At 41.8% G+C, this 18,706-nt stretch overlaps 1 protein-coding gene across 5 annotated transcripts in view; it reads left to right on the top strand.

Annotated features, from left to right (window-relative positions):
* LOC124143765 (doublecortin domain-containing protein 2-like) overlaps window positions 1-14,804 on the top strand; it is a 136,348-nt gene extending 121,544 nt beyond the window's left edge. For 4 of the 5 annotated variants that reach the window (XM_046512852.2, XM_046512853.2, XM_046512850.2 and 1 more), the window contains 2 exons: window positions 11,064-11,663; window positions 12,459-14,804. In XM_046512852.2, coding sequence (XP_046368808.2) covers window positions 11,064-11,645 — 582 coding nt within the window. In that variant the 3' untranslated portion in view covers window positions 11,646-11,663; window positions 12,459-14,804. The remainder of the gene's footprint in view (window positions 1-11,063; window positions 11,664-12,458) is intronic. The other variant, XM_046512854.2, reaches the window with a different exon arrangement.
* The last annotated feature ends 3,902 nt before the right edge of the window (window positions 14,805-18,706 follow it).

Here is an 18,706-nt window from a genome sequence, read left to right as displayed (position 1 = left end):
TGCCATAAGAGCTTTACTTGAAGCTGTCTGATACCTATTGCAGATTTATCTTTCTTACGACGCACATCTTAGCTATGGAAGGATTGTGAGCTGTCATCTGTTGCTTGCTTTGGGGGATAAGTCACAATCAGTTAATCCAATGTTTCAGCAGTGTTTGCTATGATCTGTTGTTCATGTTGTGAAAGTGCAAGTGGAGAACACTTGATTTTGAAGTCAGAAATAATACAGTAGACCCATACTGTTGAAATTGTTGTCTTCAACATGCTGTCTTATGGCTGCCATTGTACCTGTCGTCAGCTCCAACGACAAGTCGGACCCAGTCTTAATTTTTGCCATAAACATGATAAGCTCTAAGCATGCTAAGACAGCTTCGAGAATAGACTTAGATAAGATTGATTTTGTTACGACACCTTTACACCAATTTTAGCGATTAGACAGCTTCGCGAATGGACCGCCTGGTCCTTCTGTGGGCAGGGCAGTTGCTTGGTAACATGTTGGAATGATGCTACCATGAACATTGTACTGAACTGCCATGGTTAGTGAGATCTTACCCCCTACATCATGTCCAGACCTACCTCAGTGACATGCAAGTGCCTCAAGTTGTATTGACACAATCCATTCTGTTTTCTGTGTCTATACACTTTAGGGGCCGATGGGGTAGCTCAGTGGTAAAAGTGTTTGCTGATCATGCCGAAGACCCAGATTCGATTCCCCATATGGGTACAATGTGTGAAGCCCATTTCTGGTGTTCCCCACTGTCAAATTGCAGAAAGATTGCTAAAAGTGGCGTAAAACCCACCTCACTCTCAACACAGTCTCATTGCATGGGGTGGATTACATTGCATTGCATGTGCATATAAACCACTTTTTGCATGGTCTTTTGAAGGGTGGCTGTGTTTGGGTGAACCTCAGTCACCCTTTTGTTGAACAGTGGACTTTCTACAGCTTAAGGCTATATGGGTTTTACATTTCAGTTTGTTGGTGCATCGATATACAATACCTAATAGTTGCTCAATTTTTTTGTGAGGAGAATAGGAAATATATGGTCGTCAAAGTGTACCATATATGCAAAGACAGAAGGTATGAAGGGGAGTTATCAAGACTGATATTTCACAGTAAGTTTTGACCTAAAGTTGCTTCAAATTCCCACCCTTGTGGGAATCTGGGCATTGTAGGTTCCCAGAACCCATGATGGTCACACGAGCTTACAACACTAGACTGGTTACAGTGTTCACAGTTTGTTTGTTTTATTTCCTGTTTGTATATAACCTAAATACAAGTACTACCTCTGTGGTCTAGTGGTGAAGCGCCCGACGGAGAGCGGGAGGTCCGGGGTTCAATCCCTGTTCCGGACTAGTACTAGTTCAGTCGGGACTAGTACCAGCAGACAGACAGACAGACACACACACACACACACACACACACACACACACACACACACACACACACACGTGCATGCACATCACTATATAAGTGCAATAGTCGTGGACGCGGGCGACTTTAAACCCAACTTCACCTCACCTCACCTTAATACAAGTTCACTTTATTTACTTGTTTATGATTTTGATTTTTTGTGTTTAAATTCTAGTGGAAATGAAGAAGAAATAAATTGTTACTTGGCTAATGACACATGATGATGATAAACCCTAGGCATGATTAATCTATAAGTTGTTGGCTAAAATGGTTATGTAACATCCTGTCAGATCACTTCTAACTTGGCAAGCTCTGAAACAGAGATGTCCGAAATGTTGAATTCACATGCATGAGAAATAAGACCTTGAGAGTGGTAATAAATATTAACACCAGAGGTGCACTCATTGATCATATACCATATTTTCTTGAGTATAGTGCACACTTTTTTTCCAAAAAACACAGCTGTGAAGAAGGGGGTACGCAATATACACGAAATAATGAGTTTTGATGGTTTTTTTCCCCCATGGAAAGACATTACCGTGAGCACGTAACACCGGAAATACCATGTCAACAAATCCATACTGAAGTACGCAAATTAATCATGTAATTACACTGTCTGGCTATAAAAAGAGTTCTTTGTATATCTGGACTTATGTTTGTAACTTATTTCATAGATTTTATTCAAAATTCCTTTTAATATTGTTTTAATTAATTTCGGCGAAATAGTTTGTGAAGCGATAGGAAGAACACACAACTCACCGTTATTAACAGCAACCATGGTCAGATTACCACTATTGACGCCTTGAAACGAACTTTAGTTGACAGAGAATGGATACATATATCATAAATGCCATACTTTGACTCATTAAAAGTCATATTTGTTTTTGTTGGACGATTCTATGTCAACACGTTATTCTCGCGATCATGCGTGCAGGAGCCTTGACGGTGACTGGTCAGACTGGTTCCATGTAAAAAATAATACCTGGCAATAGCAATCAGCTGCTTCGCTTAGGGTTATTATTATTTTAAATATGTTTAGTAAACGCTGCATCTAAATTAACAAGACATTTGAATATATTATTCCTGATAAAATAATAGTTTCAGATACAATTTTTGCTGATCCTTGCATTAAAATCCTGTAAAGTTATATCATTGGGTGTGTCTTGACCAAATAACTGGTAGATTCCAAGAAAACGTGTGTACAGCTGATTGCTGTTTCCGGCTTAGTTGACGAGAAAATACACAAGGTAATCTTAATCCCTGGATATAAAACAATGCCTAACAGAACAAAAAATACAATTTAAACGGTAAATCAACATGTCTGGTGATTTTTTATCTCAAATTTCGAATTTGTACTGACCAAGTTTCTCATCACCCGTTCGTTTGCCGGACTTTGCTGAAGGGGTATGGTGAAATCTTTTTCTGCGCTTGGTATTTGAATTATTTTTTTTCCAAAATACTGAATCCGCTAGAAGGAGGTGCGATATGTATGGGTGCGCACTATACTCAAGTAAATACGGTAATCACTTTAACAATAAACTGTTATTGTTGAACAGCTACTATTAACAAATGTCATCTTTGTGAACTATAACATTTGACTGATCAAGAGGACTAGTATAGTTTTAGTATTTACATGGGAGGTATGAAATTCTAACATCAAAATGTTTAGCCAATGTAATACTGACTGCATTGACATATCGCTGTCATTAAGTTTGAAATTGATTAATTAATTTGATCAGAAACATCCTGATTAATTCTCATCATTAATGAAAACTGATAGAAAGTTTTAGGTATTTAGCAGTCACTAAATGCTTGACCAAATGCTTTTCCCTTCTTTTCCCCCCTTCTTGCCTATATATATTTGCTGTGAAAAATCTGTAAAAGCAGCCATTAAGTTTGTCTGGCCTTGTGTACATTAGAATTAAACACACCAGACTCATTTGCTGTGATCTAATGTATATGATTAAATTTGTCGAATGCATTTATTTTGGCACTTGTTTCTAATTTTGTAGTTCTTTTATAAAACTATGAAATTTGATGCTCTTAAGAAATACATTTATTTGTGGTCACGATTTGACAGGTATTATTTTGCAAGGTCCTTGATAAATCCCGGTAAGAATATAACCTTGAACACCCAGGATAGGAAACTTAGCAAGAAGAAGAGCATGTTGTGGAGAAATGTAACTTTTAAGTCTCCAGAATATTTGGTGATTTTAAAATATGTCAGTTATCTTTTTCCCCCGATTCTATGCATTAAATTTGGTTGTATTCGATATCTTTATCTTCTCTCATTTAGTCATATTTTATAAAGAATTTTTTTTTTTAATTTATTGTAATGGATTTCATTTTGAGAAAGAAAGCAACGTGTCACATGTTGGTTGTGTCAGGTAAAGAAGCAGTGAAATGAGACTTTTGGTCATTCACATTTGAAGTAGTGTGTGGCCACTGTCAACTGCTGTCAGACATAGCTTCCCCAACTCTATCAGGTAGGATTCAAATCATGTGAAGTCCCATGTTAATGTCTAACCAAAGGCATAGTTGGGAACTGAAATGCTTGTTAGCTGTTCAGCTCATCATAATGCATCCTACCCAGAGCTAGAAACTAACAGGTGGCTGGGCAGAAGCAAATTGGCAGTAATAGGATGTTTTATTCAAATTTAAGGAAAAAAACACACAAAAAACCCACTGTGACTGTCTGCCAGCTCAACTTTTGTGATGTATTTATGTAAGCAATTAGTAGTAGCCCGAATTACATTGTTTCAGTTTCTGCCAAATGAGGCACCAATTACAGCAGTTAGACCTTTTCTGAAAATTGATAACAGATTATGGTAAATCATGATAGTCTCTCTTTCATACTTGCTGGCCAAAACATTTCCCAAGCAAATCTATCCCTGGGAACACATTGGTCAAGGCCTTTGTTCTCTCTTCAATATTACCAGGCCAGACTTTCCCCAGGCAAATCTATTTCATAGGAATACCTTAGTCAAGGCAATAATTCCCTCTTTAATACTAGCCTTCCCAACTTTCCTCTCTGGCATATCTGTCTCATGGGAATAATTTTGTGATGGCTATATTTCCCTCTTTTATATTAGCAGACCTACCTTTCCCCAGACAAATCTATCCCTGGGAATACTTTAGTCAAGGCTAAAATTCCCTCTTGAATATAAGCAGGCCAACCCTTTCCGCGCACGCACGCACGCACGCACGCACGCACGCACGCACGCACGCACGCACGCACACGCACGCACACACACACACACACACACACACACACATAAACTATCTACTCATTACTAACTACCAGCTTGGTTTAAACAGTATTTTTTCAATTTCAATATGGTAAATTAGCTTTAATTTTGGGAGTTTCATCCTCTAAACAGCTTTAAGTTATATCACTGACACGTTCCTGGGACGACAGCTGACAGTGAAAGTCGGCTCCCAAACAGAAGTGTCAAAAATAATTTGTAGTTTTATTTCATTTATATTAACGTTGGTATTGTTAAGCACCAAAAGACGTTAAAAGATGGTACTTGTTGTTACTCTGTCTGGTGCTCGGCATTAAGGGGCTAAAACAAGGACTGGTTCTTCGCTGTCAGTATACTGTGTCTGAGTGGGGTATTCATTTTAAACTGCGGCATGGTATCTCAGTGAGCTAGCACTGTAAATTGGCATCAGTTCGGACTAGTACAAGTAGCCACACACAAACACACACGTGCATGCATGTTGCTATATAAGTGCAATAATCTTGGATGCGACGTTAAACCCAATCTCACCTCACCACATCCGGGGTAGAATAGGTCTTCAGCAACCTATGCTTGCCGTGAAAGGCGACTATGCTTGTCGCAGGCGACTGACAGAATCCGCTGGTCAGGCTCGCTTACTTGGTTGATGCATGTCATCGTATCTCAATTGCATGGTATCAATCAAACTGGTCATATCCAGGTAGGACAGGTCTCCAGCAATCTAAGCTGGTTGTACCCCATAGGATTTCCAGATCAGAATAGGTCCCAAGCAACCTACGCTGGTTGTACCCCATGGGACTTCCAGATAAGAATAGGTCCCCAGCAACCTAAGCTGGTCCTACCCCATGGGATTTCCAGATCAGAATAGGTCCCCAGCAACTTAAGCTGGTCGTACCCCATGGGATTTCCAGATTAGAATAGGTCCCAAGCAACCTAAGCTGGTCCTACCCCATGGGATTTCCAGATTAGAATAGGTCCCCAGCAACCTAAGCTGGTCCTACTCCATGGGATTTCCAGATTAGAATAGGTCCCCAGCAACCTAAGCTGGTCGTACCCCATGGGATTTCCAGATTAGAATAGGTCCCCAGCAACCTAAGCTGGTTGTACCCATGGAATTTCCAGATTAGAATAGGTCCCCAGCAACCAAAGCTGGTCATACCCCATGAGATTTCCAGGTTAGAATAGGTCCCCAGCAACCTCAGCTGGTTGTACCCATGGGATTTCCAGATTAGAATAGGTCCCTAGCAACCAAAGCTGGTCATACCCCATGGGATTTGTGGTTAGAATAGGACCTCAGTAACCAAAGCTGGTTGTACCAAATGGGATTTCGAGATAAGAATAGGTCCCCAGCAACCTAAGCTGATCGTACCCCATGGGATTTCCAGATTAGAATAGGTCCCCAGCAACCTAAGCTGGTCCTACCCCATGGGATTTCCAGATTAGAATAGGTCCCCAGCAACTTAAGCTGGTCGTACCCCATGGGACTTCCAGATCACTGGTCGTACCCCATGGGATTTCCAGATTAGAATAGGTCCCAAGCAACATAAGCTGGTTGTACCTATGGAATATCCAGATAAGAATAGGTCCCCAGCAACCAAAGCTGGTCGTACCCCATGGGACTTCCAGATCAGAGTAGGTCCCCAGCAACCTAAGCTGGTTGTACCCCATGGGATTTCCAGATAAGAATAGGTCCCCAGCAACCTAAGCTGGTCGTACCCCATGGGATTTCCAGATTAGAATAGGTCCCAAGCAACTTAAGCTGGTTGTACCTATGGAATTTCCAGATTAGAATAGGTCCCCAGCAACCTAAGCTGGTCGTACCCCATGGGATTTCCAGATTAGAATAGGTCCCCAGCAACATAAGCTGGTCGTATCCATGGGATTTCCAGATCAGAATAGGTCCCCAGCAACCAAAGCTGGTCGTATCCCATGGGATTTCCGGATCAGAATAGGTCCCCAGCAACCAAAGCTGTTCGTATCCCATGGGATTTCCAGATCAGAATAGGTCCCCAGCAACCAAAGCTGGTCGTACCCCATGGGACTTCCAGATCAGAATAGGTCCCCAGCAACTTAAGCTGGTCGTACCCCATGGGATTTCCAGATTAGAATAGGTCCCAAGCAACCTAAGCTGGTCCTACCCCATGGGACTTCCAGATCAGAATAGGTCCCCAGCAACCTAAGCTGGTTGTACCCCATGGGATTTCCAGATAAGAATAGGTCCCCAGCAACCTAAGCTGGTCGTACCCCATGGGATTTCCAGATTAGAATAGGTCCCCAGCAACCTAAGCTGGTTGTACCCATGGAATTTCCAGATTAGAATAGGTCCCCAGCAACCAAAGCTGGTCATACCCCATGAGATTTCCAGGTTAGAATAGGTCCCCAGCAACCTCAGCTGGTTGTACGCATGGGATTTCCAGATTAGAATAGGTCCCCAGCAACCAAAGCTGGTCATACCCCATGGGATTTGTGGTTAGAATAGGACCTCAGTAACCAAAGCTGGTTGTACCCCATGGGATTTCCAGATAAGAATAGGTCCCTAGCAACCTAAGCTGGTCCTACCCCATGGGATTTCCAGATCAGAATAGGTCCCCAGCAACCAAAGCTGGTCGTATCCCATGGGATTTCCGGATCAGAATAGGTCCCCAGCAACCAAAGCTGTTCGTATCCCATGGGATTTCCAGATCAGAATAGGTCCCCAGCAACCAAAGCTGGTCGTACCCCATGGGACTTCCAGATCAGAATAGGTCCCCAGCAACTTAAGCTGGTCGTACCCCATGGGATTTCCAGATTAGAATAGGTCCCAAGCAACCTAAGCTGGTCCTACCCCATGGGACTTCCAGATCAGAATAGGTCCCCAGCAACCTAAGCTGGTTGTACCCCATGGGATTTCCAGATAAGAATAGGTCCCCAGCAACCTAAGCTGGTCGTACCCCATGGGATTTCCAGATTAGAATAGGTCCCCAGCAACCTAAGCTGGTTGTACCCATGGAATTTCCAGATTAGAATAGGTCCCCAGCAACCAAAGCTGGTCATACCCCATGAGATTTCCAGGTTAGAATAGGTCCCCAGCAACCTCAGCTGGTTGTACGCATGGGATTTCCAGATTAGAATAGGTCCCCAGCAACCAAAGCTGGTCATACCCCATGGGATTTGTGGTTAGAATAGGACCTCAGTAACCAAAGCTGGTTGTACCCCATGGGATTTCCAGATAAGAATAGGTCCCTAGCAACCTAAGCTGGTCCTACCCCATGGGATTTCCAGATTAGAATAGGTCCCCAGCAACTTAAGCTGGTCGTACCCCATGGGACTTCCAGATCACTGGTCGTACCCCATGGGATTTCCAGATTAGAATAGGTCCCAAGCAACATAAGCTGGTTGTACCTATTGAATATCCAGATTAGAATAGGTCCCCAGCAACCAAAGCTGGTTGTACCCCATGGGACTTCCAGATCAGAGTAGGTCCCCAGCAACCTAAGCTAGTTGTACCCCATGGGATTTCCAGATAAGAATAGGTCCCCAGCAACCTAAGCTGGTCGTACCCCATGGGATTTCCAGATTAGAATAGGTCCCAAGCAACATAAGCTGGTTGTACCTATGGAATTTCCAGATTAGAATAGGTCCCCAGCAACCTAAGCTGGTCGTACCCCATGGGATTTCCAGATTAGAATAGGTCCCCAGCAACATAAGCTGGTCGTATCCCATGGGATTTCCAGATCAGAATAGGCCCCCAGCAACCAAAGCTGGTCGTATCCCATGGGATTTCCAGATCAGAATAGGTCCCCAGCAACCAAAGCTGTTCGTATCCCATGGGATTTCCAGATCAGAATAGGTCCCCAGCAACCTTAGCTGGTCGTACCCCATGGGATTTCCAGATCAGAATAGGTCCCCAGCAACCTTAGCTGGTCTTATACCATGAGATTTCCAGATTAGAATAGGACCTCAGTAACCAAAGCTGATCGTACCCCATGGGATTTCCAGATCAGAATAGGTCCCCAGCAACCTAAGCTGGTCGTACCCCATGGGATTTCCAGATTAGAATAGGTCCCAAGCAACATAAGCTGGTTGTACCTATGGAATTTCCAGATTAGAATAGGTCCCCAGCAACCTAAGCTGGTCGTACCCCATGGGATTTCCAGATTAGAATAGGTCCCCAGCAACATAAGCTGGTCGTATCCATGGGATTTCCAGATCAGAATAGGTCCCCAGCAACCAAAGCTGGTCGTATCCCATGGGATTTCCAGATCAGAATAGGTCCCCAGCAACCAAAGCTGTTCGTATCCCATGGGATTTCCAGATCAGAATAGGTCCCCAGCAACCAAAGCTGGTCGTACCCCATGGGACTTCCAGATCAGAATAGGTCCCCAGCAACTTAAGCTGGTCGTACCCCATGGGATTTCCAGATTAGAATAGGTCCCAAGCAACCTAAGCTGGTCCTACCCCATGGGACTTCCAGATCAGAATAGGTCCCCAGCAACCTAAGCTGGTTGTACCCCATGGGATTTCCAGATAAGAATAGGTCCCCAGCAACCTAAGCTGGTCGTACCCCATGGGATTTCCAGATTAGAATAGGTCCCCAGCAACCTCAGCTGGTTGTACCCATGGAATTTCCAGATTAGAATAGGTCCCCAGCAACCAAAGCTGGTCATACCCCATGAGATTTCCAGGTTAGAATAGGTCCCCAGCAACCTCAGCTGGTTGTACGCATGGGATTTCCAGATTAGAATAGGTCCCCAGCAACCAAAGCTGGTCATACCCCATGGGATTTGTGGTTAGAATAGGACCTCAGTAACCAAAGCTGGTTGTACCCCATGGGATTTCCAGATAAGAATAGGTCCCTAGCAACCTAAGCTGGTCCTACCCCATGGGATTTCCAGATTAGAATAGGTCCCCAGCAACTTAAGCTGGTCGTACCCCATGGGACTTCCAGATCACTGGTCGTACCCCATGGGATTTCCAGATTAGAATAGGTCCCAAGCAACATAAGCTGGTTGTACCTATTGAATATCCAGATTAGAATAGGTCCCCAGCAACCAAAGCTGGTTGTACCCCATGGGACTTCCAGATCAGAGTAGGTCCCCAGCAACCTAAGCTAGTTGTACCCCATGGGATTTCCAGATAAGAATAGGTCCCCAGCAACCTAAGCTGGTCGTACCCCATGGGATTTCCAGATTAGAATAGGTCCCAAGCAACATAAGCTGGTTGTACCTATGGAATTTCCAGATTAGAATAGGTCCCCAGCAACCTAAGCTGGTCGTACCCCATGGGATTTCCAGATTAGAATAGGTCCCCAGCAACATAAGCTGGTCGTATCCCATGGGATTTCCAGATCAGAATAGGCCCCCAGCAACCAAAGCTGGTCGTATCCCATGGGATTTCCAGATCAGAATAGGTCCCCAGCAACCAAAGCTGTTCGTATCCCATGGGATTTCCAGATCAGAATAGGTCCCCAGCAACCAAAGCTGGTCATACCCCATGGGATTTCCAGATCAGAATAGGTCCCCAGCAACCTTAGCTGGTCTTATACCATGAGATTTCCAGATTAGAATAGGACCTCAGTAACCAAAGCTGATCGTACCCCATGGGATTTCCAGATCAGAATAGGTCCCCAGCAACCTAAGCTGGTCGTATCCCATGGGATTTCCAGATCAGAATAGGTCCCCAGCAACCTTAGCTGGTCGTATCCCATGAGATTTCCAGGTTAGAATAGGTCCCCAGCAACCTAAGCTGGTCGTATCCCATGGGATTTCCAGATTAGAATAGGTCCCCAGCAACCTAAGCTGGTCGTATCCCATGGGATTTCCAGGTTAGAATAGGTCCCCAGCAACCTAAGCTGGTCGTATCGCATGGGATTTCCTGGTTAGAATAGGTCCCCAGCAACCAAAGCTGGTCATACCCCATGGGATTTCCAGATTAGAATAGGTCCCCAGCAACCTAAGCTGGTCGTATCCCATGGGATTTCCAGGTTATAGTCAGTCCCCAGCAACCTAAGCTAGTCATAACAATAAGGTGGGGGGGGCTGATGTCATCGCTGTGGTCATCTCACAGATTCACAAAAACAACATTTAAACAAAATCAAGAAATGGTCCGAAACTGTCACTGCATTTGTGTGTATTTTTATGTGAGCTCTGTGCCTTGGTAAAGTGATATCTCAAAAGATCTGCAGTCTGGTAAAGAAGCTAATGTATTTATGTGACATATGATGTATATATCTATGACCAGCTGATATTGCGTTGTTTGTAGTGTTGTGCACTCAATGATGTCTACCATGTCTCTAGCATGTAGCTCGCACATCGTTTCAGTGTCATTATCACAACATGGGGGAGGTGTTCAGACCAAGCTTCACCGAAGCAAGTCAGTTAGATCATGATTATCATTATGAATAATTTGGCCAATTTGTTTCATTACCAGGACTACAGTAGAATGAATGGCTATGATGATGATGAGAGGCTTTCCTCTCCCCAGAGACACAGCACCCCCCCAGGATACGACACCCCGCGCCGTAGCCCCACCCCACGGCAGCAGTCCCGGGATCACTTCTCCCCAGTCCGATCCCCTGATGGCGTGGGAGATAGTCGAGAAGAAGAAGAGGCTGCCCTGAAGATCCAGTCCCATTTCCGCGGACACCAAGTCCGGAAAGAACTGAACAAGGATGAAGATTACAAGGATGAAGATTACAAGGATCCGGATCCTCGTGATGATTCGGATGATCGCAGGGATCAGGATTCTCATCGCGATGACTTGGATTTGTTGCAGCATGAGAGAGAGGCTGCAGCAACGAAGATCCAGGCCCACTACCGCGGATACCAAACACGTAAAAATAAATACGAGAGGAAAGTTAATAGTGTTATGTCTGCAGGAAGGAAGTCAGTAGCGAGCCAGTCGTCCCAGAGACGGAATTCCGACCATGGGCGGCAAGTAGCTGCCGCCACAACCATTCAGGCTGGATACCGGGGATACAGAGACCGGAAGATGTTGAAGGGAACTCGATAATATTGTTGATTTAGAGAGGTAGCTTCAGACTTTGATTACCATTTATGTATTGTACAGTTGGTGATGCATTGTTGGTGTTGAATGTTTGACATTCAGGCATGTACGTCTCATCATCTTATGTATCTCGTACAGTATACTTGTCCTGTGAACCGATTCAGAAGGTGACCTTTGTCTGTTGACTGATAGCATCTTAGACATTGGACAATATCTGTAGGCTTCCTTTAATGCAAAGATTTTATCAATTTGCTCAATGAATTAACCTATGGCCCGTCACACTTAACACATCAATAGGGATGAATCAATCATTAACATGTATTGGTAATTAAAAGAAAACTGTATACTTCTAATGAATCATGTTACATTGCGGGATACATAGATAACTCTGAGTGATATTGTCAAATATGTGTTAAAAAGTCTATCACTTTGATAAAAGTCAACAGGTTTAAGGTTGTTGGATAAAATGGCAGATTATGTATACATCACTTCTGATTGGTCAGTTAATTTTGTTGATTGACAGGTGGCGAGACGTTAATTGTTTTACCTTCTGTTTTCATATCTGTGCTCTCTTAAACAGAGTACTTCTCTCCCCTAGTGTATTAGCAGCTCGAGATGTTGTAGTAGTAGTGTGTTAGTGTAGAGTCAGCTGTGTGTCACACAGTAGGTGTAAGATACATGCATGAATACCACATTGCCTTTTCAGCTCACTCCCTGTGATAGATTTTCTCAGCTGTTCAGATAGAGAACTTTCAGTAAATAATATCAAAAGTGTCTTTAATGCATTGTCTTTAATGGGATTTTTTGTGTGTGTTTCAGGGACAGAAATAGACACGTGTTGATGACAGGGCAAGCTTCCCAGTCGAAACGAGAGGGGATTCCCAGTCAACAAGTCCCATATGTTATATTTTTAACAATGTGTCAAGTTTGTGCAAATCTGTAATTATTCATTGTACATCCAAGTTTTGCCTCATTTTAAAAAGAAATGAAACTTTTGTTATTAAGCTAAATTTGAAATGATTACCTGTATTTAACCAGATGTTATAGCCTCCGTTCTGTATTAAGTTGAATGTTGTTGATTGTTTTTGACATTTCTTAAATCAAAAAGCAAAGGCATTTCTTTAACTGGTATTGTGTTTTTAACTGACACATTTTATTTAAGGCTTAGTTTTTTTGTGTTTTTTTCTCTTTTGTTGATAAAAAAAAAATTTGAATAGGAAGTAAAGCCATTGATTTTGTTTATGAATTATTTTGATGTTATTTGATGATGATAAAAGTACTTATGGGTTTGAGTAAGCTGTATAATAACATGTTTATCATTCAGTCAGATGTGTATAAAAGTTGTCATATATTTGTCTATTGTACTCGACCAACTGTGATACCAATATTTACAAACTGTTATGCATACATAGCTTTGCACATCTGCACTGTGATTGGTTGAAACTATTTTATTTGATCTGTAAACATTAATTGTTCTGCAGTGAGTCACATAATCCTACCGTCCTCTATTTACTTGAAAAATGCTCACAACCCATAGGCCTTATGTATGGTTTACATCATATAACATGTATTCTACGAATATTGTGATTTTATATGCAGATATGGTCAGATATTTTCAATTTGGAAAAATAAACCTAGCCGATTTATGTGAACCTGCTACAACGTATGTCGCGCCATGAGCATTAACTCGGTGGAATCTGGCGCATTTTAAATAGGCTTATTATTAAAAAATACATGAAGTTTCTTATTGTTTCCTGAAACACGTAATATGTGATTTCAAGAACTATTCAAAGGGCCTCGTCAGCAAATTTGTGGTTAACGAAATTAGGCATTTATCACGATTATTTTTTTGTTAATCTCAGGAAATCAATCCAGACATATGTATTTTTATTAATTATAACAATTTTGTAAAAATATGTGAACTGGAAAGTTTTATGCCGTAGTTTGAAACATTTAAATCTCAAACTAATGACACATGGCCCATCCAAGCTTTTGTTTGTCGTGATAATCTAATGTGACATGATAGTTTTGTCGTTGTTAAGTTCAGTTGTCAAGTAGTACATAGTTTGTACATATGGCTTAGTATTAATTTCTCTTGTGGCTGTTTTACTTTTTCCAGAAGAACTTGAAGTCATTATGTGTCATAGATGATAAACAGTGAATCTTGTCATAAAAACTAGAATTGTTTCGAAACGTAACCAGGGTATATCGATGTACCTAATGAAAGGTTTATTTGATTTGTCAATATTAATTTTGTACAAATCGACCCACCTAGACCTTCTCTCAATACATTCCAAAACAGCAGCCACAAGTACATGTACACCTAATTTGCAAAATATGCTGGTTCAGCAAGTTGTATATATGGCCGATATACATGTGGTCCGCTGAATTATGCTGTGTTTTATTGTCTGTGATACTTTTACTTTTATTTCAGTATTTATTTGTGGTTGTACAAGCATCTATATATTGTTTTGTTTCTGTTCATACCAATTATCAAATGAAAAGTATTACACTATCATATCCGTCCATTTCCCAGCTTTCCGTCCAAATCAAGACTTTTCCTGCCAAATATGTATATGCAATCTGTAAACCTGCAAAAAATCAGTCAAGGTTACTATGATGCACCAACAAATGTTTCCAATCTGGACTTAAATGTTTTGAACCAACTGATTCGTAGCCAAAAACTGTCTTGTCTTTTCAGTCAAAATCACCAGCATTTATGGCAGCAGAACACTGTTTCTATTTCAACTTGGTTTTCAATACTTTTGACCTTTTTTTTAGAAAGAAATTTGTGTAATGACCTGCTATGAGTATCCTGGCAAGGATATCTATCTTGTAAACGTTTCCTGTGACCTAAAATAAGATCTAAATTCTGTCTGGTTCTGCTCTTAAGTTGATGTATGTTTGAGTCTGTCTTGTGTTTGTTAACTAACCTGGTGTTTGGGACATACTAACGTGACAAAGTAGCTATGTTGACTATGTAGTACACAGTGTACAGGTGTAATTGCTCTGCCTAACACATGATGTATTTCCACTAATGTCTACAGTGTGTAGATCACTGTTAAACACTTGTGTTGCACACCTCAGTAATGTAGGGTCCATTAATGTAAAACTTGGGTCCCTGTGCAAAACATTTTGATAGCCAATAAATTGTCTTCACAAAAATGTTTTTTGTATAGTTATTGATGTAATAAGTCATCAAATAGATGGAAGAGTTCATTGTACAGACAGCATACCTCTTCATACCTCCTAGATGCGGAATATCTCATCTTATAGACAGAATGCCTTATACATGATGTACTTCATACAAATGCAGGACTTCATCATACTCATGGAATACTCTGTGGCTGCTTGTACTTGTCCAACTGATGCGGATTGTGCTAGCCAACTGAGATACCATGCCGCAGTTAAACATGAATACCCCACTCAGACACAGTAAACTGTCTCCAAGCCAACCAGTCCTTGTTTTAGCCCCTTCATGCCAAGCGCCAGACAGGGTAACAACAAATACCATCATTTAACCCTCTTTGGTATGATGCGGGCGGGGATCGGACCATGGACCTTCCCCTCTCCAGGCGGACGCTCTACCACTAGACCACATAGGCAGTCACAGAGTTATGAGCCTAAGGTGACTACGAAGGGTATATTGTATACATCTTAATGTTTTCAGGTATTAGGTAAATACCATCCATGCATTTAATCCAGATACACAACCAGGCAGTAGATCCCTGCAGGCGTCACAGTGACTAGGTATTCTCTTTTGATCAAAATGGACAACATTGACTACTGTTTGGTCATGGATTATCTCCAACTGAAAGGGCTTTCTTTAACAGCCATCCATGCAGACATTGTGAACTTTGACAAAATGTCAAAATATATGATCTGATTATGGACTCATCAGACGTCACATGGCTAATACAGTAGGCATCTCTCATGGGAGAGTTGAGGACGTTCTGAGGAATGAACTGGACATGATAAAGGTTTCAAAACGCTTCTGACAACTGTTCAGTAGCACTCCAAGTTCAACATCTCTCATGAAAATTTTCATAATTTTGAAGCAGGCCCTGAGACGTTTAACCAAAGATAAGGCTTGGTGCACCGATATCACCAGAGACTAAACAACAACAGTGAAAACATCAAACGTCTTGTCTGAAGACGTAGGCAAAGTCTGTTTCACACTGAATACTGAATACACACTGAATACCTCATACACATGGAATATTTCATCAAACACATGGAATTTCTCACCATACACATGAATTGCAAAATAACTCAAAATGGAGAAGTCTATTAAACGTCAATACGGTACACGGCAATGAATACCTTGTACCCAACAATATCGGTTGTTTGTTATTTTTATGTTTAAGAAACTATCATGTTGTTATTTGTACAAGTTGACATCTGCACAATGGTCGGAGGAACAGCGCAAACACGTACTTCACGTGCTACATAGCATACGTCGTTGTTGACTGACAAGATGCGCTACTCAGCTGATGTGAAACAGTTGATCTTTGAGGTGTATGATTTCTTTCAATGTGAAGCAGAAAGAGGAAACCCATTTTATGCCATTAATAAATAACCAAACAAGCTTCTAAAGCTCTTGGTTATGTCTCCCTAGCAAGCAGGAAAATGTCCGTCGACGGGACGCAGGCAATCAGACAAAGCAGGTGGGGAACATATCAAAATCATGTAGGGCTGATAAATTAGACAGTTTTCAGAAAAATCAAGTCAGACGTGCAATTGTTAAACTATTTAGAAAATAAGTGCATGTCACTCAGACTCTAGACGAACAAATACCTTGGAACTGAACAGGATTTAATTGTTACACAATACGAGCTTTGGCAACTTTTGCATACATTGGATACAGATACAAAAAGATAAGTGGTGAACATAGGGCTGTGTAATGTGAACGATCTGACATCCTTCGTCTCCGAAATCGTTACCTGGAACCATCAAGCAGAAACAAGGAGAAGGATATGAGCCTGTTTTCCTCCCACAGCCATCAGTCAGTGGGTACCCAGTGAGGACCGTAAGGAATCTGGAGAAAAGTTACCGATGGGAAAAGGTGAAAGACTTATCGTTGTCAATGCTGGTTGTGCTAGTAAGGGTTTTCACATTGGCTGTGACCTCGCCTTTCCAGTCAAGACCAAAGAGAACTAGGACTACCACACAGAAATGACCGGCAAGGTATTTCTGGAATGGGAGAAAAATAAATTGGCCCCTGCTTTGCCTGCCAAGTCCAAGTGGACAATGCACCATATCACAGTATGCAGGATACAGACAGCAAGACACCGACGTCTGATAGCCTAAAGGAGGCATGGTGACGTGGCTGCAAGGGATGAATATGACCTTTCATTCAAGGGCTACAAAGCCAGAAACCAGGAAATCTATGAAATCATCAAATCTAACAAACCTGAGCCCGTGTATATGGTTGACAATAATTACATCAAAGATCAAGGTCACGCCGTCTTGCGACTTCCCCCTTACCACTGCGATCTGAACCCAATAGAGTTGATATGGGGTATCGTCAAAGGTGATGTGGACGATTGAACAAAACGTTTAAATTGCGGGATGTTGAAAAGCTAGTAAATGAATCCCTTGGTCGGGTGACAGTGGTAACACGGCAGCGTTGCGTTACCAAAGTCGTCAACGAGATGGAGTCAAGATACTGGTCACGTGATGGACGTCAGCAAGCAAAAGTCCCACCAATAGTTGTGACCATCAGCAGTGACACCAGCAATTCCGACGGCGAGGGCTCCGACATGAGTGAGTGACATTGCGATTAAATTATCATGAGACGACCCCTCTCATGCTGTCATTCCCTGTACCGTTGCATGTGTATCACGTGCAGTACGTGTTCGGGCTGTTCCTCCTACCGTTGCGCACACCTCCGTTCAAGATGTCATCTTGTACACATAACAACATGATAGTTTCTTAAACAATCATGTTGTTCGGGTGTCAGTCGTGGCATTTCTGTTGTGCGTGTTTCTTTTAGCAATCTGAGCGTCTGGCATGCGTCGGTATCATTTATATACACTTATTGCATGTGCATTGTCGTTTGCCCAAGAGGCGCGTTTTTCACATTTTCTACCAAAAGAAAACGTGCGGTGGATGTGTATCCCTTTCTGCATAAAGCATTGTGTATGGACGATGTGGTTTGCATTGATAAATTTTGTACTGGTTTTTAACTTTGTTTTTAAAGTGGTAAAGTTTCTTTTGGCCGTCAGTTTACCTTTATTAAGATGTAGTGTTATTGAAAAGAACAGTCAAAGGTCAACATCAGTATCCAGCATGTTTAGGTATTTGAAAAACATGTTGGTTAGTGATATTTCTAAGACAATTACTACTTTCAGTCATTAAACTTAAACTCTATGTCGCTTTAAATAAGTTAAGTAGTCTATCAAATAGGATGTCATTAGCATGTTTCCAGTGGTGGACATGGGGATGCTTAGACTCTTACTGTAACTGTGAACAATCCCACATCCCATTCATGGTGAAGGTCACTGTCGACCAAGTCATAGTTCTGTAATGTGAATGCTGGTATGGTTTACTGCATGAACTGGATATTGTTACAGCTGTAGTGGGTGATTGGTTGTGGTCGCATTGATTTGCAGATGTATTTCATTATATAATTTAATGCAGCCTTTTGGTCACTTCCTGTTTCAGGGGGAATTAGGGGTGTTTGAAAGTACCTGAAAAACAGAAGCAGTCCCTTCACCATTTTCTCAAGGTCAAAAGTCTTAAAATACAAAAACTTTGCATCCAGACTTTGACCTTAATCAAGACAAATTCCTTAGATCCAATGATGGCCAAGTCTGAGGATCGTACAAGTACAATTGCAAGTACATTGGCAAATAATGATACCAGTGTATTTTGCAAAAGCCTCAATGATGACCTTGACCTTTGATGTGGAATTATTTGTAAATATCCGTGCAATATAAAGATTCATGGCTGAAGATGTTACCCAGCCTCAGATACTGACAATGATATGATCATGTTTCATAGAAACGTGAACACTCACCTTTGACCCTAAGTTTTTACAGCCAGGCCAAATCCAAGCAAAGGTG

This window comes from Haliotis rufescens, unplaced genomic scaffold, assembly GCF_023055435.1.
Source record: "Haliotis rufescens isolate VD_foot unplaced genomic scaffold, xgHalRufe1.0.p SCAF_1, whole genome shotgun sequence".
Lineage (NCBI taxonomy): Eukaryota > Metazoa > Mollusca > Gastropoda > Lepetellida > Haliotidae > Haliotis > Haliotis rufescens.
This window is presented reverse-complemented; position numbering and strand designations above follow the sequence as displayed.